The 24800-nt window shown below is 46.3% G+C and overlaps 1 protein-coding gene across 7 annotated transcripts in view; it reads right to left on the bottom strand.

Moving 5' to 3' along the window:
* The window catches only part of ADGRG4 (adhesion G protein-coupled receptor G4), a 116158-nt gene that overhangs the window by 61049 nt on the left and 30309 nt on the right, over positions 1-24800 (bottom strand). For all 7 annotated transcript variants that reach the window (XM_045029670.1, XM_045029675.1, XM_045029674.1 and 4 more), the window contains 2 exons: positions 13046-13149; positions 7659-8279 (listed from right to left, as the gene is read on the bottom strand). In XM_045029670.1, the coding sequence (XP_044885605.1) occupies positions 7659-8279; positions 13046-13149 (725 nt within the window). The remainder of the gene's footprint in view (positions 1-7658; positions 8280-13045; positions 13150-24800) is intronic.

Here is a 24800-nt window from a genome sequence, read left to right as displayed (position 1 = left end):
TACCTGGGAAAGCAAACAGCTGTGCGTATCTCTCTATCAGTGTTATAGAGGGCAGACAATTTGAGTTTACTCTGTATAAGCTTTATACAGAGTAAAACAGATTTATTTGGGGTTTGGACCCCATTTGGAACTGGGTATCTGGGTGCTGGAGACAGGAGCACTTTCTAAGTTGTTTTCAGTTAAGTCTGCAGCTTGTGGGGGACGTGGTTCAGACCTGGGTCTGTGTTTGTAGCAGGCTAGCGTGTCTGACTCAACAAGACAGGGTACTGAAGTCCCAAGCTGCCAGGGAAAACAGGCTCAGAGATAGTCTCAGCACATTAGGTGGCAGTTCCAATGTGGTTTCTGTGACCCAACCCGTCACACACCGTTCCCCTGTAAAACTCCATGTTTGCTATCTAGTTTTATGTTTAACTGAACACAGTAAACTGAAGTGATGTCCAGCTATACAAATACCTGTAAATGGGAACAAATTGTATTGCAGTCACCAATAATCATAGTTTTTTCAGAGCATAAATCCTACAGCATATGCACAAGCAAAACTCCTATTCAAGGGATGTCACTAGCATTTAAATAGCTCTGTGGCATGGCATTTTGTTCTATAGCATCTACTATGCAAGGTTATTTCTGACTTCTGCCCTCTAAAATCCAGTGATACCAGTGCTACAAACATTCTCACAGAGCCTCTGTGCCTTAGTTCACTACAAACCGTGCATAAAAATTAGTGCTCAGTGAAACTTTGTAATTCTGATAAATGGCACAGAAATTGCAACACATATATTTATAACACCCATTGCTATCCCAAATGAGCCTTTTTGTTTGTTTGTTTTCTATTTAGTGTCTCTAAGTACAATAAGTTGCTCAGAAATTTCAGTTGTTAAAGTGGTAATAAAAAACAAAGAAAGAAATATATGGTGTATACCAACGTTCCTATAAAATATATCCAAGATCTGACACAAGATTCTCAAATATAATTAAACTTTACAGCCCTCTTGTAAGTAGGTTTACAAAACTATAGTCTTAGTCTCTGAGCAAAACAGGATTCCATAGCCTTTACTCTAACTAAACATCTATCTAGCTTTCTGAGCTTACTAACATTACAGGTGGGGTAACACAAGGTTACCTGACACTGCCCATTATAAAACTCTGGTTTCAGTTGCTTATAACTTTTCCAGAATTTAAATGTTTGATCTGAAATCTTCCATGCCAGCGAAAAAAAGTCCAGCCGTTTCCAAGAAGAAGACTGAGGGAAAGTACCGTGTGTTACCCATGTTGGAAAATTCTGATGACCTTTTCTTGGAATAAATCTAGCACCCCCATACCTTAGAGTGGGGGCTTAAAATTAGGTAGGGGTGTTACCACAGTGTCAGGAATGTGCCTTTTGTCGGCCCTGTGAAAATCTGCCCAAATATGGCCAAGTTATAAACCTTTGAAAAATCACAGCTTGCAGATGCTTAGTGGAGACTTAAATTTTTGCCGCTAAATCCCCTGAAGATTTTGTCCTCAGTGAACATGCTCCATCCCCTCCCAGCTCCTAGTGCTGAACACATTACGCATGCACTGACCCCACAGAGTGCTGAGCATGCTCCAGCCCCTCCCAGCTCCTAGTGCTGAACACATTACGCATGCACTGACCCCGCAGAGTGCTGAGCATGCTCCAGCCCCTCCCAGCTCCTAGTGCTGAACACATTACGCATGCACTGACCCCGCAGAGTGCTGAGCATGCTCCATCCCCTCACATCTCCTAGTGCTGAACACATTACGCATGCACTGAAACCCTTCGCAGAGCGCTGAGCATAGCTCCAGCCCCTCCCAAGCTCCTAGTGCTGAACAGATTCCGCATGCACTGGAAAACCCCCGCAGAGCGCTGAGGCATGCTCCAGCCCTCCCAGCTCCTAGTGCTGAACAGATTCCGCATGCACTGACCCCGCAGTGTGCTGAGCATGCTACAGCCCCTCCCAGATCATAGTGCTGAAAAGATTCCGCAGTTGCATGACCCCTAGAGTGCTGAGCATGCTCCAGCCCCTCCCAGCTCCTAGTGCTGAACACATTACGCATGCACTGACCCCGCAGAGTGCTGAGCATGCTCCATCCCCTCCCAGCTCCTAGTGCTGAACACATTACGCATGCACTGACCCCGCAGAGTGCTGAGCATGCTCCATCCCCTCCCAGCTCCTAGTGCTGAACACATTACGCATGCACTGACCCCGCAGAGCGCTGAGCATGCTCCAGCCCCTCACAGCTCCTAGTGCTGAACACATTACGCATGCACTGACCCCGCAGAGCGCTGAGCATGCTCCAGCCCCTCACAGCTGCTAGTGCTGAACACATTACGCATGCACTGACCCCGCAGAGTGCTGAGCATGCTCCAGCCCCTCCCAGCTCCTAGTGCTGAACACATTACGCATGCACTGACCCCGCAGAGTGCTGAGCATGCTCCAGCCCCTCCCAGCTCCTAGTGCTGAACACATTACGCATGCACTGACCCCGCAGAGCGCTGAGCATGCTCCAGCCCCTCACAGCTCCTAGTGCTGAACACATTACGCATGCACTGACCCCGCAGAGCGCTGAGCATGCTCCAGCCCCTCCCAGCTCCTAGTGCTGAACACATTACGCATGCACTGACCCTGCAGAGTGCTGAGCATGCTCCAGCCCCTCCCAGCTCCTAGTGCTGAACACATTACGCATGCACTGACCCCGCAGAGCGCTGAGCATGCTCCAGCCCCTCACAGCTCCTAGTGCTGAACACATTACGCATGCACTGACCCCGCAGAGCGCTGAGCATGCTCCAGCCCCTCCCAGCTCCTAGTGCTGAACACATTACGCATGCACTGACCCCGCAGAGCGCTGAGCATGCTCCAGCCCCTCCCAGCTCCTAGTGCTGAACACATTACGCATGCACTGACCCCGCAGAGTGCTGAGCATGCTCCATCCCCTCCCAGCTCCTAGTGCTGAACACATTACGCATGCACTGACCCCGCAGAGCGCTGAGCATGCTCCAGCCCCTCCCAGCTCCTAGTGCTGAACACATTACGCATGCACTGACCCCGCAGAGCGCTGAGCATGCTCCAGCCCCTCCCAGCTCCTAGTGCTGAACACATTACGCATGCACTGACCCCGCAGAGTGCTGAGCATGCTCCAGCCCCTCCCAGCTCCTAGTGCTGAACACATTACGCATGCACTGACCCCGCAGAGCGCTGAGCATGCTCCAGCCCCTCACAGCTCCTAGTGCTGAACACATTACGCATGCACTGACCCCGCAGAGTGCTGAGCATGCTCCAGCCCCTCACAGCTCCTAGTGCTGAACACATTACGCATGCACTGACCCCGCAGAGTGCTGAGCATGCTCCAGCCCCTCCCAGCTCCTAGTGCTGAACACATTACGCATGCACTGACCCCGCAGAGTGCTGAGCATGCTCCAGCCCCTCCCAGCTCCTAGTGCTGAACACATTCCGCATGCACTGACCCCGCAGAGTGCTGAGCATGCTCCAGCCCCTCCCAGCTCCTAGTGCTGAACACATTACGCATGCACTGACCCCGCAGAGTGCTGAGCATGCTCCAGCCCCTCACAGCTCCTAGTGCTGAACACATTACGCATGCACTGACCCTGCAGAGTGCTGAGCATGGCATGGCTGCGGAGGGTCCCCTCTTTCCGCGGCTCCGCTTGAGCTCCCGCAGGCATGACTGCGGCGGGCGTGCTGGTCCCGCGGCTCGCACGGAGCTCCCGCAGCCATGCCTGCGGATGCTCCACCGGAGCCGCGAACCAGCGCACCCGCCGCAGACACTTCTGCCCCGGCCGCGGGACCGGGGAAGGGCGGCAAAGCGCGCCGCCCTGCTTGGGGCGCCGTAATTGATAGAGCCGCCCCTGGCTCTCAATGACCCTGCAGCTGGCAGCCAGGCAGAGTAGAGGAGGGCTGGACAAAGAGACTGGGACTAGGGCCCAGTGGGGCAGGGGGCTAGAAGAGAGAAATCTGAGAAGGAGCTAGGTATGTGGTTAAGGAGCCAGGAGGGGGCAACTGGGATGGCTGAGAAGGGATCCTGGGACTGGATGTGGCCTGGTGGAGAGAGGAGGAGTCAGGGAGGAGATTTGGATTTGGGCAGTGAGCCCAGAGTGGCTGGGCAATGCGACTGGTATTGGGATGAGGAGCCTGAGGACTGTGACAAGAACAGCCTGGAGGAGATGGGGCAGAAGGGGTCACGTTTGGGGGAAATGGGAGGAAGAGTCTGTGCCCGCTACAGAACACTTCCTGCCAGCCCATTTCTCAGCTGCTAGCAGATATCCATGTATCCCACTGGCAAAGTGTGTATCTCATCCCCCTCTAGTGCTGGTCCACATGGAGGATGACAACCTACTACTGCTATAAGTTACTCTGTTAGCTCAAATGATGGGTCTGTGTGGTGGATCTAGAGGTTCCAGCCCTGCTGATGATTTGTTGGTGTCAGTATGATGCCACATGAGGGAATTTCTGTTTATGATTTTTCAGTTTGCTTTAAAAAAAAACAAACCTGGAAAATATACCCTCCCGCAAATCAAACTGTTAAAACAACATTAATAAAGATGCAGAGTAAAGCATTCAAACGTTAGGAAATGCCCAGATTAAAGTTCCCTTAATTTGGCTCCCTTATGCCTATGCATTATGGTAGAGTCTCACATACTATTTTTCCGATAGGACCCCTGCCTCATTGAGTGCAGAGGACGGACTTGCTCTGGGGTGAATCAGGGTTGTGTAATAAGGGAGGCTATTGTCTGTAGATACCCTGCTTCGTTTGTTGCAGAAGCTGGACGGTGTGTAGTGAAGGAGGCAGAGGACTGGTGGAAGAGAGGATGTTCTCAAGGTTAATGCAGTTGAATGTTACCCTGGAGAAGTGGAGTCCTCTGCAGGGATAGCCTCCTTGCCCAGCGTTCTTATGTGATGCTGGGCAAGTCACTTAAGCCAAACCTGTCACAGAGGGTTATTAATTGTGTGTTCCTCATTTTTGGGGTGCCCAGCTTGATACTCTGGGGTCTGATTTGCAAAAGGCTTCTGGAACTTCCCCAATTCTTCAAGGCTTACTAAAAATCAGCTTTTATGGGCCAGTGAGTTCCTAAGCCAGCTCTTTTAAAACTCTTGGATGCAAGTTATCTGGACCTGATGATGATTTTAAAATGTCTAAATTTAGTAGCTTCTGTTTAATGTCCAGGGCCGGCTCCAGGCACCAGCTCAGCAAGCAGGTGCTTGGGGCGGCCAAGAGGAAGGGGCGGCAGGTCAGGCTCTTCGGCAGCAATTCAGCGGCAGGTCCCTCTCAGACGGAAAGACTTGTCGCCGAATTGCTGCCGAAGATAAAAGCGGCGCAGTGGAGCTGCCGCCAATTGCGATCGCGGCTTTTTTTTTTTTTTCCCGCCGCTTGGGGCGGCCAAAACCCTGGAGCCAGCCCTGTTAAGGTCCTCCTGAGAGACTAGCGGAATGGAAAGAATGTCTCATCACCATATGACATTATCTGTTTTTTCCATAAATACGGAACTGAAATAAGTACAGTTCTGCCTTTTCTGTATTATTATTGATAATTCTACCATTTCCACCTAGTAATGGACCAATACCATTTTAGGTTGCTTTTTTCCCCTGATATATTTAAAAAAACTTTTTTTCCCCTTCACTCTGCTGGCCATAGATTTCTCCTTGTGTCCTTCTGCTTTCCTTATCAGTTTTTTACAATCTCTAATTTCTGATTTATATTCCTTCCTCTTTCTTCCATTTGTCTTTTTATAGCTGCCTTCACTTCCCCTGTACAACAGTTTGGCTTTGTAACTGGTAACATCTTCCTCAATTGTGGATTTTTCAGCATCTAATTAAGTGTTCTTAAAAGACTGCCAATTATCATTCACATTTTTCTGATTAAATTCTTCCTCCCAGCTGACTTGGCTCAATTGTTTTCAGATTTGTGAAACTGGCAGTTTTAAAACACCAAGAATACATATTACTACTCTGGACTTTATTCTGCTTGCACATTATAAGTGTGATCAAGTATGATCACTTGTACTTTAGCAAACATTAATTTTAGTTCTCTGATTGGTTCCTCTATCTGCTAGGACCAGGTTGAATAAAGAATTCCCCCATGTTGGCTGCAATACTTTTTGAGTTAGGAAATTGTCATCTATAATTTAGATGATATTCTATAATGTTTAGAAATTTCAAGGATGTTTTAATACTGGTGGCATGAGACCTCCAGTATGTCACTCAAATTGAAGGTCCCCATGATCATTTAAATCAGTTATAACCATTGGCTTTAACATTCCAATTATGATGTTGCCTTCCCATCTGGTTAGAAGAAAGTATTTTAAAATATCTTGAGGAATTGTAATATCTAGGTGCCAACAAGACAATATAAATCAATAGTCTGCAACACTGTTTAGATTGGGTCTAGTCCCCGCTCCTCACCCCTCCCCTTTTGCTAGCACACACACTCCTAGTATGTAGCATTTATCACAGGCTAAAAGGGAAAGTGTTTGGTTTTTGGGTGCCCCATGCCATGTGGGAGCCTGTCAGGACATGATGGGTCACTTTCACTGCTGGCCTAACTCTATTCAAGTCAAAGGGGCTATGTTGCCTGAGAATTTGTCAGTCACTTTTGACTGTATCATTACAAGGGCTCAGCTCCTGAGCTGTGGCCTAGGGGTACTCAGCACAACTCAAACAGTGAAGATGCAGAAGTGTCTTTGAACTCCTTTTACCTTCTTCAGTGCTGGGCCAGCTGTATGCCAGGTCAATCCCTCAGCACAATTTACAGCAGCCTGAGGGGTTGCTCTAAGTTACACCAGCTGCTAGTGATCCCTGAGGAACCGTTACAGTAGCTAGGAATAGTCAAGGTGCAGGGAGGGCCTGGCTACACCAATTTCATAGAATATCAGGGTTGTAAGGGGCCTCAGGAGGTCATCTAGTCCAGCCCCCTGCTCAAAGCAGGACCAGTCCCCAGACAGCTTTTTACCAGTTCCCTAAATGGCCCCCTCAAGGATTGCGCTCGCAACCCTGGGTTTAGCAGGCCAATGCTCAAACCACTAAGCTATCCCTCCCCCCTCAATTTTCCCCCATCCACACCCCCTAGGCCACCCTCAAGGAGGGAGGAAGGGAGGTTGGTTGGTTGGTAAAGGAGAATCTACAGCAGCTCTGTGCACCTGGAGGATGCTTGTACGCTGGGGTGATCCTCCTGCAGCCAGTTATGCCAGCACTCAAGTTGCTCTGCACCAGCAGCAGTTTGGTGTTGATGGTCCCTAATGGAGGTCAGAATCTGGCCCAGGTTGTTTCTGTGGTTTGGTCTTGTTTTCTGAACCTGGATAGCCATGAACTTTAGCATCTGTACGTTACATAGGAGTTGTTATTCGTAAATGCAAGTGAAAAAGCAAACAGTGTTTGTCTTGTGGGCAGGCTAGGGTCCGACGTTAGGCTTTGAAGGAATTACAATTTCTAGTGTAACTACATTCAGTTATTTTCAAAGTGTCCGTGTACAGCACTGGAACATTCTTGGCCTCAGACAGTGTATCAGGTGTACTTGTTCTTTGTCATTATATATCGCTGTGCAATGGCAGAATGTCATTTCCAAGAGATATCTATGTTTCATGCTACATATGCCCTGTTTTTATCACCACTTATATATTCGAGGAGAAAAAATGATTGCACACTACTCACCGCAGCGCAGTTGAGGGTCAGCGATTGGAACTATGTTGTCAAAGTGCCAATAATCCTCCCTCCAGCTGACAATATTTCCTGGGGAACATGTCTTTAACTCACTCTGCTCTCTGATTCTGTCCCACAGTTGAAAGTAGTACAAGCTGCCAATGAAGCTGCTGCTGCCCCGAACAATATTGCCATTCTGGATTTTGTGCAAATGCCCTAGCACCAAGCTCCCGGCTGGTTCCAGGCACCTGGTTCCATTAATCACTTTATCAGACAATAAGCTGCCATTGTGGTAGACTTGCAGCAGTCCCTTATTACCATCCCATATGCAGCACACACTGTGCCATATAAAAAGAATTAAATCAAGTTCAATGTCTATCGTTGTGCCAAAAAGATACAGTCTTAGATGTTTGTTTTCACCGCAGAGTCCGAGCTCGAGATCATATATGTCAGTGGAGTTGCTGTTGTTTGTATGGTACGAAAATGCTGTCCAAGAACTGACATTTGTGCTTCTGTATAGATCAATGCACACAGTGAATTGGCATAGTGAGGGGATGCTGGTGTTGGCCAAGGAGACATACTTATCGTTCCTTCCAAATAAATCCAGTTTTTTTCCTTTCAGGAAATTTGTTTCTGTACAAAAAGGGGGGGAGGGTAAAAAAGAAGAAGAAAATCTCACTTTTCAGAGAGAAAGCTGCAACATGACCTCATTCAGATACTTTTCTATTAGGATAATTGCATGTAAATGGATTGCGCCCATCATATGACAGCCGTTTGCCAAATCACTCTCTTTAGCAATATCACAAGATGATCAAAAAATTAAAGGTTTATTCTATTTCTGGCTCCTTCTCTCTTTGAAATGTAGAGCTGAGGCCTCCTACACCACTGACAAAGAGAACTGAAGTGGGTCTGATTGAATAAAGAAAAGCCAGGGATTTTCAAGTCTGTTAAATTGAAATGGGCACAGAATTCAGCTCTGGATTTCAAAGGCCCTAACACTGAGTGCAGGTGTTTGGACCAGAGGTCCTGCTTCAGCCCACTCTGAATATAGATGCTATTGGCAGAATTTGGATCTGGGTTTGGAATTCAGACCACACACAAATTTCAGTGAGACCCCATGGGTGCCTGTTAGGGCAGAATTTGGCCACCTGGGCCTCATTCTCCGTTATTCACTGTCCCTTTTGCCCTGCTCACCCCGCTCTGTACTGTGGGGGTCCCCCCTACACAATGGGAACTAATGGCTGGCCAGGTCCTTATGGCTCCCAGTCCCTTTGCACCATCAGAGAGGTGCAAAGGAGCCATAGCAGAATGGAGAACTGAGGGTCTCAGTATCCCTGGCTTCCATGGGCACATTCATGCAAGTTAGGGTTTGTGACAATAATAGGATCGGGCCCTCTGGGCGGACTCAGAAAAGATGGGATCGTTTTCTTTTTAATTATTTTCTTTACACTTGTTAGCGCTTGCTGCCCTTATCGCCCTAGCCCCAGTGTTGCAGTATTGTCAGCATGTCTGTAACAATGCACCTGCCCAGCCCTGGGTCAGAAAGTTCCTGATTTTGCAACCTTTAATCAGGCTGAGTAGCAAACAAATAGTCCCACTGGAGTCATAACCTTGCCATAACCTTTCCCAAACGTGTCTAAATTAAAATCCCCCGTGTAATGTTTGCTGGAGTTCCGTGATGGGGGCAAGGCTGGGTACTCCCCTTCCAGCTCTTTGCATCAGAGAAGCCCTGGCTGCCGGCACAAGGAAGAGAACCTCTCTTGAGCGATGCTAGAAACAAGAGGCACTCGTACCCTGCCATGACTTCCTAGTGCCACACTCCCAAAGAGGAAGTCATTACTCAATGTGGGTGCTTGCTGCTGCTAGCTGTTCCCACCACCTGACTGTGGTCATTAAATACTATGACGTGGGTTAGGAAGAAGGGCAGGAATATTTTGTTGCTTCTTTTGTCTTTATGATCTGTTTAGAACCTAAATAAGCACTAATGGAAAAAGAACACATCAGCTGGAGTCCAGCAAGAAAACTCTGTTTCCCTTCCAAGAACCCAGAGTTAAGGTGGCTGCTGCCATCAGAGTATGAAATTAGTCTGCAAAACTGAACTCTTTATTCGGTACAAAGCCCCACAGAACATAGTATATGCCACAATCTTTTCATATAGAAGCATCAAGTTTTCTGTGCTCGCCTGAGAGAGGCCATGAGCCAAATTCTCTACTGGTGTAAATGATCACTGCTCCATTTGGCCCATTAACACCAGCAGATAATTTGGACCCATATATGTGGCAGGGCATAGGGACAATGAGGCCTATTTTGATCCAAAGTATAAGCCAGGCTGTCCGTGGAGTGATGATTTACAGGTTTGCCTTACTATCATCCTAACATGTTTACATATGTTTCATTAATTAAAGATTTATTCCTTTTCGGAGAGAACTGCGATAGGGCTGAAGCCTTTATTACCATATCTCAAGGATTGTTCCAATCCCTTTCTCTAATGACATCATTTACACCAAGCCCTGATTGCTAGCCATACACAGCAGGCATTGTAAATCCCCTGAGTCAAAGCCGGCCTGTAAATCTCAAGTGATTGTTTGCACTTTGAATAAAGGTTACACACGTCATGAACTTGTGAAACCAGGAGACGCTTCCCCCATCTGCTACATATGCTTCAGATCAGAAGCACTGATTGATGTATGGTCTCACTCTCTGTGGCCAATTAAAACTGAAGCGTTGCTTTTCTACCAAAGCCTCTTTCTCCCACGGTGTCAATAAAGTACTTGCTGTGATACATAATCACAGTCTGGCCTGATATCTAATGTGTGTGGGAGCCCCTGAATTCCAAAGCTCAGGTCATTGTACCAACCTCATGTCCTAGTATGCTGGTCCTGATCTCATTTACACCAGTGCAACTCTACTGGTTTAAATGGAGTTACTCCTGATCTACACCAGTCCAGATTAGAATCAGGCCTGTTGGATTGCATGTGGGGTCACCATTGACACCTTTGAGTAAGGGTGTATGGGAGTTGAAATCAGAAAGGCAGCATTTTACACCCACTGGGCTGAGGCGTAAATGAATAAATAAGGCTCAAGGCACAGGAAAATCTGGGCCCTTATATCTAATTTGATTGGTTTACAATGTAGAGCCCAACCCAGCAGTGGGAATCCCCATGAACATACGGGCATGAAGTCAGTGGACATTTCACCTGTCAGGACTGCAGAATAAGGTCCATGGTGGCGTCATAACAGAAAGGGACAGACAGACGGAGATCATCATTTCCAGCCCAGGTAGAGTGGATTCAGGTCTCAAACAGTGCAAGAGAACACAGCACCGATCTTGGTCATCCTTTGCATAGTTATAAAAGGGCTTTGAATCCAGCTTCTTGGAATTCCCCCGGTCTAGGGTAACCCCCAGGTGGCATTAGGGTGGCAGAACTCTTAGACTTTAAATTCAGAAGGAATCATCATGATAATCTAATCTGATCTCTGTATCCTTTCTTTGTGGGTGGCCAGAGCACTACTGTGCTCCAGCAATCTCCAGATCATAGAGCAACCTCTTAGAAGCCACTCCAGACAACCATAACTTACAGCATCCCTCGGGCTGCTCTAAACTGTATCAGGAGGTAATTTGACCTTTGGCCAGTTCTGAGACTGGGGCAGGAGTGTGGGTGAAGGTGGCATAAATCCATCTCTTCCCTGCTGTGAAGAACACACCTCAGCAGCAATTGAGGCTACATCTAAACTCCAGCATTTACAGTAGCGCAGCTGCACCGCTTGTGGTGGAGACACTTTACACTGACGGGAGAAAGCTCTTCCTTCAGCTTAATAACTCCTGCCTCCATGAGAGGCAGTAGCTATATTCATCTGAGAAGCTCTCCCTCCAACATAGTGCTGTCTACACTGGTGCTTAGGTCGGTATAATTTACATTGCTCACGGGTGTGGATTATTCAGACCTCTGAGCGACCTTAAGTTATACTGAAGTAACTTGTAGTGTAGTCGGAGAGATGGATCCACATTTCCTCACAAGGGTGAAGTCCAGACGTTTACCCACCCTGTTTTTTCAGAGATGGCTAAAGCTGGGAATAAGGAGCTCAGTTTTTTGTGGACTAGGAAGTGGTTTGGTGTTGACAGTGGCTCCAGCTGAATTATATAGTAGGATGCATTTTTAAATCTTGAATTATCCTTGCCCCTGGAATTATTCTTGAGGCTAGAATGCGAAAGTCGAGATAAATTAAATAAGCAAAAATGGCCTGGAAACAATTATTATGCAGATGTCATATCCAGGAGTGGATGACATGGGGTCTGGTGTGTTCATGAAACAGAACAGATAGTAGCTGATTCAATGCCTGAGTTATTTCAAGGCAATTCGGCACAAGCATTAGCTTTTGGCTTTTCCTCGAACATGATAAAGCTAGCAAATCAAATACATGATCTCCCTTTATGATGAGTAAAATGACACTGGGGAAATGTTAGCCCTTCAAGTGTGGAAGGATAAGGAAACCTCACAGGGAAAAAACCCAACAAGCAGGCACTTTACCTCCTAAGTGTGGGCAGTAGCTATGGATGAGTCAAAAATAGGCATTTACTTCCAGCTCTGTGTTACCCCAAATTATCATCATGGGTGTGTGGGAGGTGCACTGATGGCAGGATGATGCGCTAGCTGCAAACAAGGATTACTCAGATACCCTTGCTGTGGGGTTTTTCCTAACCTTGTGATGTGCAAAATAGCATCCCTGATTCTCAGCTGCGTGGGTGAAGGTGTGCCCTACCACAGCTGAGAGGCTGGCCCAACGCTTGCTCAGGGAAGGAGGACGTGAGGGTAAGAATGGCCAAGGAGGCCTAGCTGCTCATAGTTTTGAGTAGAAGGAAGAGAGGAAAGCTTTGAGAAAAATATGTAGACGTGAGGCTGCCAGGGCAAGAGGAAAGTGCATTCACACCTGGGCACAAACCACTTACTAACATCTTCATGGTGAGAAACAGCTTTGAGGATGCAGTGTTTGCACAACATATGGCAGCAGGGGCTAGCTCCTGCCCTAGGTGGAAGCAGCCAACATAGCAAATAAGAACCAAGAAGCTGGCAGATACATCCAACTGGTACCAGGCAGGATCCCTGAGGGCAGGAAGTGCTGCCGAACTCAATTTCCTGCTCCTTACAGCAGGGTCAAAACATGCCGTGTCCAGCTGCTGACTAGCACTTGCTGTTAACTGCAGCATATGCCAGGAGCCAGCCGGGGCAGGGTGACTGGCTAATTACCTCTCTCCCCTTGCGTGCTAGGGGTATTCAGCCCAACTGGTGGGGGTAGGGTATGAGTAGTAGAGGTTCTTCACACCCTCTCCCAAGTCCTTGTGCACCAGCCAGGGGGCTTCAGCTCAGAGTCAAGTGTTCACAGATTAGAAATAACTATACCTGAGAGAAGGAAAAGACTGGCTGTGACAATCAGGCCACAAAGAAACTTGTCAGGAAAGTGTTGTACAGGACTCCACATAGGTGTCTTCATTTCTAGACATATTCTGAAAGAGATGGTAAGACTTACTCATTGCACCTTAGGAATTCTAAACACTTTACACAGATGACTAAACAGTATAATCCTCATATCACAGATGGGAAAAGTGAGGCATAGACGGGCATGCTAAACATTCGTATGCCCCTTCACGCTTTGGCCACCATTCCAGAGGACAAGCTTCCATGCTGAGGATGCTCATTAAAAAAATAATGTGTTAATTAAATTGTGACTGAACTCCTTGGGGGGAGAACTGTATGTCTCCTGCTCTGTGTTTTACCCACATTCTGCCATATATTTCATGTTATAGCAGTCTCGGATGATGACCCAGCACATTGTTGATTTTAAGAACACTTTCACTGCAGATTTCACAAAACGCAAAGAAGGTACCACTGTGAGATTTCCAAGGATAGCTACAGCTCTCGACCAAGGTTTAATAATCTGAAGTGCTGTCCAAAATCTGAGAGGGACGAGGTGTGGCACATGCTTTCAGAAGTCTTAAAAGAGCAACATTCTAATGCAGAAACTACAGAACCCGAACCACCAAAACAGAAAATCAACCTTCTGCTGGTGGCATCTGACTCAGATAATGAAAATGAACATGCGTCAGTCCGCACTGCTTTGGATTGTTGTCGAGCAGAACCCATCATCAGCATGGACACATGTCCACTGGAATGGTGGTTGAAGCATGAAGGGACATATGAATTTTTAGCGCATCTGGCACATAAATATCTTGCTGGCTATAACAGTGCCATGTGAACGCCTGTTCTCACTTTCAGGTGACATTATAAACAAGAAGGAGGCAGCATTATCTCCTGCAAATGTAAATTAACTTGTTTGTCTGAGTGACTGGCTGACCAAGAAGTAGGACTTGCAGGGTCTAAAATTTTACATTGTTTTATTTTTGAATGCAGTTATTTTTGTACATAAATTCTACATTTGTAAGTTCAACTTTCATGATAAAGAGATTGCACTACAGTACTTGTATTAGGTGAATTGAAAAATATTATTTCTTTTGGTTTTTCTACAATGCAAATGTTTGTAATAAAAAATAAATATAAAGTGAGCACTGTACACTTCCAATTTAGACCATATTTTGGAGAGTCTATCATCGCCTAACACAACTGATATTTAACTCTTGTCAGCAAAATTTATGTTAACTATGTAAGTCTAGGTTGGCATTTTCAAAGGAGCCTAAGAGTTTTAGGCACCCAAATCCCATTGAATTTCAGTGCTCTCTAGGTTCATTTGAACCTCTTAGCCCTAATGTCTTAACTCAAGGACATAGATAATGCTGTGTATTAAAAATGGTATGTGCCCAGGAGACAACTAGAATCAAGTTTAGAAGTGTCTTGTTTCTAGGTAAAACAAAATGTTTTCATTTAGGTCAAAGTCCTTGGACCTTGCAATATTTAAATATTATTAGCAAATAATTTGATACTAAAAAGATGTTACTTCTAGTCTGTTTCCATGTGTTGCATATCCCTAAGACTCTTCAAAGCAGATGAAAAGTGAACTGGTAACCTCCACCCATTTCCTAACAGTTGTTATAACAAATTAACACACTGCAGACGAAATTACTGGCTAATTGTGTCAACATTACTGGCTATATCACACACAGATTCCTGGAGAGCCAGGACTAGAATGCTGCTCTTTCATCTTCCCAAAACGTCTCTGGGGCTAGAGTCCCAAAGGGGACTTTGGTTGAGCATTGCAGCACCTAACCCTTAGGTATCCTTCTGCCAAATGGAATTCACAACCCCGAGTTAGGGCACCCCGGCTCCCTATCGAATGCATGAGGATAGCTAGGAACTTAAAAAGGATTCACAGAAGCCCACATGCTGAGTGGGGAGCGGCCTAAGCTAGCCAACAGGAAATGCTGAGGATGGGGGCGGAGGGGGCAAACCCCACCCCTCAAAGGGGGTTAGAGGCCTGAGCCTTGGCGGGAGACAGGTGCCTCTGTCCACCCAGGATTCACAGCTGTGAACCCTCTCTGGGATTTAGGTGCATAAACCAGGTCAGTCCTTTCCCAAGAAAAACCAAGGAGGACGAGACGGTGGAGATCATATCTCCCTTCTAGCCAACAGCCCAGTGGTTAGAGCACTCACCAAGCATGTGGGACACCATTCTGCCTGATGTGGAGCAGGGTCTTGACCCCAGGTCTCCCACCTTCCAAGTGAGTGGCCTAACCACTGGGCTGTGGGGTATTCTGAGGTGTGGCCCTCTGTCTCGCCTGTTGAAGTTGTTCCCCTTTGTACTACAAAATTAATTCATTGGGCCAGAGAGACAGAGAGAAAACGAGCAATTGATTCTGGAGCACAGAGATTAGGGCACTCAGTGAGGATGTGGGTGATGCACTCCCTGCACCCTCACCCTCTGTGTTTTGTGGAGACCCAGATCCAGTTGATGTGCTCAGAAGCTGCCCTAGAGTGCATCAGCCAGATCAGGCCTTGCAGGCGAGATAGGTAGGGGAGAACCTACCTTGTGAATCCTGCTGTGAGTTAGAGGAGCTGAGCTGCTTGGCAGCGTCACGGCTGAGGTGACTGTGCATGCCCTCGAGCAGAAATGTAGGCCTCTAGAGAACGGTACGGTGGAATTTAGGTACCTACAGGGTTAGGTGGCAGCTGAGCATTGGTTTAAAACAAGTGGTGCCTTAATGCTGGATTTAGGTGACTAAGTCCAGCTTGTGAATCCATCCCCAGGCCTCCATCATGGCACTAAAGATCTTGCTTCAGTGCAAGTAGCAGATTCATTATTCTCTAGTGTAGGAGACGCACACGGTACATTGCAACTTCTGCACCAGCACAACTGGCACTTGGGGGCTGATCAGACCCTTTATGCAATGATGTCGTTGGGCAACATGAAGGTTGCTTCTGCTCCTACTGAAGTCATTGGCAAAACTCTCATTGATTTCAGTGGAAGTTGCTGCATGCTCAGCACTTTTGAAAATCAGACCAGTTAATTACATACATTACCTAAATGTGGCTCTTTGAGCCTAACAACATAGGTCTCTATTTTTGAAAATCTCAGCCTCAGTGTCCAAGGCTGACAGCTGGGCAACTCACAGGAGCATTACAGTCATTCAAAAACTATTCTTTAAAGCAGGAGTTGGCAACCTTTCAGCAGTGGTGTGCCGAGTCTTCATTTATTCACTCTGATTTAAGGTTTCGCGTGCCAGTCATACATTTTAACGTTTTTAGAAGGTCTCATTCTATAAGTCTGTAAATATAACTGAACTATTGTTGTATGTAAAGTAAATAAGGTTTTTTAAATGTTTAAGAAGCTTCATTTAAAATTAAATTAAAATGCAGAGCCCCCCGGACCGGTGGCCAGGACCCAGGCAGTGCGAGCGCCACTGAAAATCAGCTCACGTGCCGCCTTCGGCACCCGTGCCATAGGTTGCCTACCCCTGCTTTAAAGTACCATAATGCTTCCGCTCAATGGGCTTCAATGGGGATACCATGTGAGTACAGTTACTCATGTGCTTCAGTGTTTTCAGCATCAGGACCTGTGTCTAGACTGTATTTGTAAACATCATAATTTCATTAGATTGGACAAATAATTCTTTGCTAGTGAGCTGCACAAACAATTTAAAGTGGGGCAGGGGACCCACGTCAGGAACACCAGCTGAGGATTGGGCCCTACTTTTTTTTTTTAATTTAAGGGGGAGGGGAAGAAAAAATCAATGTTTTAATTTAGCACAGAAAATATGGGAAAGAACTAAGTCAAACAAAATCAGCTCTTCTCATTTTTACACACAAACTTTCACCAGTTTAGTAAATCTGATGCCACTATTATTTTCATTTATAGTACTGTTCTGCTTAAACCTGTTCTCAGTACATTTAAGCTAAGCCAAAGGAAGCCTGATTTATACTGAAACAAGTGGGTCCACACAGAGCTTCACACCAGTTTGACTAAGTCAGTTTAAAATAACGTAGTTACAGCTGTGCTATCCTGGGTCTAGAAAAGCCCCTAGCTGCTAGCTTTATCTTTCGGTGCTGAGCACCCCTGTGAGTTGCCAGCATCTCCCGCATTCACTTCAGTGGGACTCCACTGCACTCGCCAGTGAGCTCAGAGCTCTGCAGGATCGAGCCCTTAATTTACAATGTTGTATTTAACTTGTAAATTGTGGGGCCAGATCCAATTGGTATAGCTCCAATAACATCAGTGATTTCAGGGGAGTGTGCAGATTTGTGCCAGCGGAGGACATTGCCTTGCGTTCTGTGCTAATGGACACTACAGTCTGAGCACTGTGAAAATGGAAATCGTCCCTCTATAGCCATCAGATGAACTAAACAGACATTTAGTTTAATAAAGCTACTGAGCTAATAATAGATATCTGCACAGTCGAGTGAAAAAAGCAGATTACTGCACATATGAAACTCGTTTAAAAGATTTTATAAAATGTAGCAATTAGAAAAAAATTAAGTTCAACTTTCCGTTTAGTGTCTGACACAAGCAGTTGTTCTTATACATTTACTCCATTTACATATAAAAACTTTATAGCCATTACAAGATACTTTTCAAAAACTCACCTGGTAGGGAGGCAGCAAATGAAAATCAAGGTAGATTTTTGCCAAACGTCGCTTTCAAACAACAAAGCACATTATTGGCACAAAATGGAAATCAGACGGGCTGCCTTGAAGCTTTACGTGGATCAGCTGGTGAACAGCAGACCATCTCCAGTTGAGTTCTCACCCCTTAGAGTTATTGAAAAATCTGCTGTAACAACAAACCTGTCTGCCAGCCACCTTCTTTATTACCCTACCTGTGATTTGTTGACTCCTGCCATAACTCTTCATTGACAAATCATTTTGTCCTTCTCTGCAGCCTATAGGATGGCACAGGGCATATCCAGGGGGGATAAAATTTGATGTGCATGCAAGAGCGAAGTCCAGAGTTTACAACATTGTCAAATGTCAAGTGGAATTGAAAAAAAGATGAGCTAAGGCATCTTCTGCTTGGTTCTGTTTAGAAAGTGACAGAGGTCTGAGTAATTTCCCCAGAATGGTTCTCCAACCTCTTCTCTCTGTTCATTACTTCATACCAGAGATCCTCTCCTGGGCCCATCTGCCCTTCCAATACTTCATTCTCCTTGCTACTTGGTTCTAAAACCATTTAATTCTGCCAGCTGCCAGGAAAGACTCTATGGATCAGAGGCTGACAGCCCAGGGGCCACCCAGAGGATTCAGGGGGCCTGGGGTCTTCGGTGGTGGGGGGCCCCCCGCCGCCAAATTGCCGCCAAAGACCCGGCACTTCGGTGGCGGGTCCCAGGGCACAAGGACCCCCCGCCATGGGTCTTCGGGGCACTTTGGCGGTGGGTCCTGGAGCAGAAGGACCCCCCACCGCCAAATTGCAGCCAAAGACCCGGAGCGGAAAAAATTCCGGGGGCAAGTTTTCTGGGGCCCCCGAGCGAGTGAAAGACTCTGCTCCAGGGACCCCGAAAAACTCTCATGGGGGGTCCCTGCCCCACTTGCCCCCCCTCTGGGCAGCCCTGTGACAGTCTCTCAAAAGAGTAACATCTCTCTCTCCATGGTATCTGGGTATCTGATACAGTATGCAGATTGACATAACATTGGAATTCAAGATGGACCGGTTCTTGCCATCCGAGAGCTTGGCATTTCTTTACCTCTTCCTCTCCACTTGGCATCTCCAGCTTCCAACTGCTGTTATTGTTAGTGGGCTTTGGAGAAAACGTGAGGTTTGAACAGAGCCCTGAAAGGAGTCTGGATGGAGCTCATTCATGTCTCCTACTGAGTGGCTAGTATCCCGCCCAGAATGCCTTGCCTCTTGCTCCCAAATGGCACACTTTGGTTAGCTCCCACTGCTGGACCTGAGCAGGGAAGGAGCAGCCAGGCAGGTGAAGGGGACCCAGTACTGGCCCCAGGCTCCCCCATTCAGCAACAGGCCCCGGCTGCCTCCAGCTTCCACCCAACCCATCTGCCGCTATCTTTCCCCTGGCATCCCACCCTAGTTCCCACAAAGCTTCCTTCCCTAGGTACCCCCAAGTCTCCCAGAGACACCTCCCACAAGGCCCACTGTCCCCAGCTTCTCCCTTGAGCTCGCCCCTGGACAGCTCCACAAACCTAACTACACCCAGCTCCCAGCTACTTTGGCTTCCCCCTGGATACCCTCACAAACCCGCTGCCTCCCTCACTGCTGCCACCCAACACCCTCTACTCCCCAGACACCCTTCAGCTCTCAACCACCTGCCACAGCAGCCAAGCCCTGTGCAGTGCCATGTCCTGCTCCCACCCTGCTTGGACAGGGTTGTTGACTTTAGGTTGAAGTTTATGACCATACAAATTTACAGATATGCAAATTATTAAAAAATCTATACTGCAAATATGCAAAATATGTAATGAGCTAAATTGCATATTTGGAAATAATTTGCATAAACTATCCCTCATGAAGCAGCACAACACTTGGCAGCTGTGTTCAGGTACTTTCCAAATGTAGCCCTGGGCAAGGCTTTTAAAAGCCACCTATGGGTTGTACCAGTTAAGACAACTTTATGGCTACTTTGCATCCCTAGACGTGCAAGTGTTTTTATTGTGATTTCTATGGGCCATTACACAAAGCACCCAGGACTTCCCTTTCCCCCTCTTGCCATACCCCTCTATTCCTTTTTCTGGTGTTTAGTTCAGAGGTAGGTTTAATCACATTGACATTTTTACTGTGCTTTAAATAATGGGTTTTTTTTATTTACTAGAGGTGATTGAGACAGCCTGGAGAACCATGCTGGGATAGGCTTTGTTAAGATCAATTACCCATCATTCTGACAAGTTACATCAGAGGTCTGGTGTAATAGCCAACAGCCCCAGGCTCTCAAGTGAAAAATCTCCGTATGCAATACATGTAATGAAATGAAGCCTAGTACAAAACGGCTCCACCACAAAAACCACGTTTGGCTGTTCAGACCCAAATAGAATGTTCAAATGCCCAATCCTTCTTAGGGTGTTTTCGCTCCTCTTTGGATATGCAAAGATTTTTTGCCATGGAGGTTGCTATGGAGATTTTTAAGATCTTCCAAACTTCTGTGTACTGTAATTATGTTGAAAGCCTGTCTGCTGGGAATCTGATTGTCAGGATGAGGAATGTGGGTGTCTGGTTCACTAGCATATCTTGCCACCAGCCATTTTATAGAAATGGAAAGATTCATATGCCCCGAGCCTTAATAGCGGCTTTCTGTTTCTGTTAGACCTTTCAGCACAGAATGGCTGTCGTCCTTCCCAAATAACTCCATGAATCACTGTCTCAGTAAATGGGTGTGCCCTTTTCAGAATACTTCAACTCTGCATTATGCATCAGTTAATGGTGTTTGGAGAACATTCATTTCCCAATTGGACTGAGCTTCCTTTATACAGCTGGACATTTATATTTGATCCCCAAACTAAACTATGTGTAATTATGGGAGAGTTGCTATCACTTTTATTCACTTTTGTTATTTAATTCTATCAAAACTGATTGAATGTTGAAAGCATGACTGTGTACAAACAGCTTTCTTGTTAGATTCTCCATATTTCTAGTAGATAGATCTACTGTAGCTATATGCGTATCCCTGGACAAAATGCATTTTTAAGCTTGCAAATATACATCTTTTAAGCCAAAAAAACTCAGATTGTTGTAAATGTTTAGAAGTGAGGCATTAAGTTTCAACAATCTTTATTAAGATTTGCCTTAAACTGTATTAATATTATTGTTTTATTCTAATTTATATTTATGGTACAGTAGCTCCATGAGGCCTCATTATGCTGTACATTATAAAGACATGTACAAACAAAGGTACCAGTCCTGCCCCAGAAAGCTTACTGAGCCTATATCCACACTCACCCTCCACGTCTAGGCCAGAAGCTTGCTTACACCCACATACAGTACATTTCCAATAAGTGGTTTTCAAACTGGGGCTGCCACTTGTGTAGGGAAAGCCCCTGGCGGGCCGGGCCAGTTTGTTTACTTGCCCTGTCCGCAGGTCTGGCCGATCATGGCTCCCACTGGCCGCGGTCCCTCAGCCCATGCCGCTTCCAGCAGCTCCCATTGGCCTGGAGCAGCGAACCGCGGCCAGTGGGAGCCACGATCAGCTGGACCTGTGGACAGGGCAGGTAAACAAACCGCCCCAGCCCGCCAGGAGCTTTCCCTACACAAGCGGTGGCCCCAGTTTGAGAACCACTGACCTAATCCAATGCCCATTGCAATCAACAGAATGTCTCCCTTGACTTCAGTGGACTTTGGATCAGGCTTATCCCTACTGATCTGAGAACCACCATATAACAACCACTCCCCCAAACCTCCTCCACTCTGCACACTTGTTATGGGTCAGATATACTAACATCTTATTTTTGTAACTTTGATAAATATATGCAAGAAACTTGAACCTTCCACAGCCCACTGTCCCACTATGGTCCAAGTGTATGACAGAGGGTGTAAAAATGGGCTTACAATGGAAACTCTCTCATTCTTATACTCCATGTCCCATGGAACTTGCAAGTTCTTCAGACTCTCTTCCGTTGCTTATACATTCTACACCAGAGCTCAAGGACTTTATAATGCTTGCACAAACATTTAAGCAACTTCCAGAGACTCAGATTTGCATCTAATAACTCCAAAATGTTTCACCCTCCTTATTAATACATTAATTCTTATTAAGCACAAATGGGTAAAACAAATGTGAAGTTTATAAACCACTCCAAGAGAAGTCTACAAACTCATCCCCTAGGAACCCACCCCAGGGACTGTCTACATGCTTCCCAAGATGCATGCTTCACAAACAAGGAAACCCAGGCAGAGCCAGTGGTGCAAGTAGAAGTCATTTCTTGCCAGTACTGCACTCATGGGAGGGACTCAAAGCGGGGCATGTGACTTCCCCACATGACCCTCCATGTGACTCCTCCCCACCCCACCCGTAGCTCAGGGCCCCCATGCTCTCCCCATCCCCTCCAATACTCCCCTTACCCGTCTAAAATTTTACAACTGCATCTGTTAAGCAGATGCAGTTGTAAAATGATGCTTTGGGTCCCCGGTGCCCCCTGTACTTCCAGGTGCCATTGAGGATCCAGCAGCACCCCCAAATTAAAAAATTCTTAAATGAAAGAAGGATAGGAAGGACAATCACCCCACTTTCCCTTAACACACTATCAGTGCCTCCCTTTTGTCCAAACTAAGCTTCTGCCAGCTTGCCTCTATCTACATATTGCTCTCCACCAGGCACTAGAAAAGCAAAGATGCTGCACCATCTGGGTTTGATGGAAGAGAGGCATAGAACTGTGTGTTCCATGCACATCTTGATAGAACTACAGCACACATTGTTTTATTATTTTCCTCAGCATGACATACAGGAGGGGCAATCAAAATCAGCCTGGCAGAACATGCATGAGAACTGTCTCTGGCCAAATAAGCAATTGATCATCCTCGTCACCATGGATGTCACATGTACACCAACATCACTCACAAAGACCGCATAGCTGCCTGCCTCAGATATTTACAAGACAATGGACAGCCCTCAGATATCCACTCCAAACACATCACCAAACTCATCCATTTCATCCTCACCCATAACAATTTTACATTCAACAACAAATACTTTGTCCAAACCATGGGAACAGCCATGGGTACTAGGATGGCTCCCCAATAAGCCAACCTCTTCATGGGCCACCTTAAAGAAGAATTTCTGGGCAAATGGCACCACAAAACTAATTATATACCTGACATACGTTGAAGATATTTTCATCCTCTGGACAAATGGCTTAAACTCCCTTACAGATTTCCACCACAACTTCAACAACCACCAGCTGTCCATTAAACTCCCTCTGGAACACTCCCACACTAGCATCATCTTCCTGGACATCACAATCAGCTTCAATAGTGGAACTCTACAGACAACTATATATCAGAAACCCACAGATCACCACACCTACCTTCACAGATCCAGTACTCACCCCCAAACACACCAAGAAATCTGTATTTACAGACAGACATTCAAATATCACAGAATATGCTCTGAGGAGAAAGTTCGGGATATACAACTTTACACACTTTAAACCACCTTCACCAAACAAGGACACTCCATCAGACAAGTAGATTGCATCATGGAATGGACCACCCAAGTACCCTGAGAGAACCTGCTTCAATACAGAAACAAAGCCCCCTCTGACAGCACATCCCTAGTTGTCACCTACCACCCCACACTGGAACCCATATGGGGCATCATCAAACAAATACAATCCATACTCAATGGGGACCCCATCCTGAAAGAAATATTTCCTGAACTCCCGCTTCTGGCCCTCAACCCTCCTCACCACAATCCCTCCAAGCTCATCAACAGAAGCAAGCTCCACACAGACCAGGACATACCAACTCAAAGCAGCACCAGACCCCGCCAGAACAACAGATGCAAAACCTGCAGACATATCTCCGCTGCTACAATATCTGCTACAACACCCCCCACAAAACACCTTTCAAGATCCATGGCTCCCACCCCAGAGTCAGGAGGAGCAGGGGCAGGCACAGAACTCCGGGGCCAGGGAGCGTGAGCTCTTCCAGCCTGGCCTGGGTGAGAGATGACAGCTCCTCTGGCCCTGGGGCTGAGGGGGCAAGGGGAGAAAGCCAGCTCCCCCAGTCCGGGACTGCCGCAGGGAGAACCAGGTCCTCAGGCGCCAGGAAGAGACAGTTCCTCCAGCCTGGGGAGGGGGGAGGAGAGCTAGCTGCTCCAGCTGCAGGGGGCACAGAAAGTGCCCCTCCAAAAGCAGCCAAATTTTATTCCTGTGCACTCCCCTGGCTCCCACACATGCCTATTACAACATGTGGTGTACCTCCTCCGGTGCACTAAATGGCCCAGTAACAATTATATGGGTGAAACCAGACAACCACTACGCTCTCGAATGAACTCACACAGGAAAATGATAAAAGACAAAAACAAACTATCACCTGTGGGTGAACACTTTTCACAAAGTGATCACTCTATATCTGATCAGATCCAGATATATCAGTCTTCATCCTCAAATGAAATCTGCACAACTCTTTAAAAAGATGAGCCTGGAAACTTAAATTCATTACTCTCTAGATACTAAAACCCATGGATTTATGGTTTATTACAATAATCTGAAACTCACTAACCGCCTCTTTTTGTCCTATGACTGCAGAGGTGTTAATGAGCCATCTATCTTGAATGGTCCCTTACAATATGTGCTAACTACCTATGCTAAACACTCTATCCCACCTTGCATTTTGCTGTAATGCTGGGAGTTCCTTACCTAGATCTGAAGAAGAGCTCTGTGTAATTTGAAAGCTTGTCTCTCTTACCAATAGAAGTTGGTACCTCACCCACCTTGTCTCTCTAATATCCTGGGACTGACACAGCTACAACTACACTGCATACAAGTTTATAAAGCAAGATATTTTTATACATACTTTTACGAACAGAAAAGTTAGACAAAAATGGCTTATCCCAATAACATCCATCTTTTCCCACAATTTTCATATGACTTAAAACTCAACTTCAGGCAGAAGATTAGAGAGGTAGGTTCAAAATATCATTTCTAATGGAAACTGTCCTACAAGTTCAAATGCTGATGTTACTACCATGTTTCTGTAATATGTGGAGAGCCAGTAATTAAGGTAGAAGTAATAATTAAGGGAAATTGTGGTTTTGCACTGTGGAATACC

Source organism: Mauremys mutica, chromosome 9 (assembly GCF_020497125.1).
Source record: "Mauremys mutica isolate MM-2020 ecotype Southern chromosome 9, ASM2049712v1, whole genome shotgun sequence".
Lineage (NCBI taxonomy): Eukaryota > Metazoa > Chordata > Testudines > Geoemydidae > Mauremys > Mauremys mutica.
This window is presented reverse-complemented; position numbering and strand designations above follow the sequence as displayed.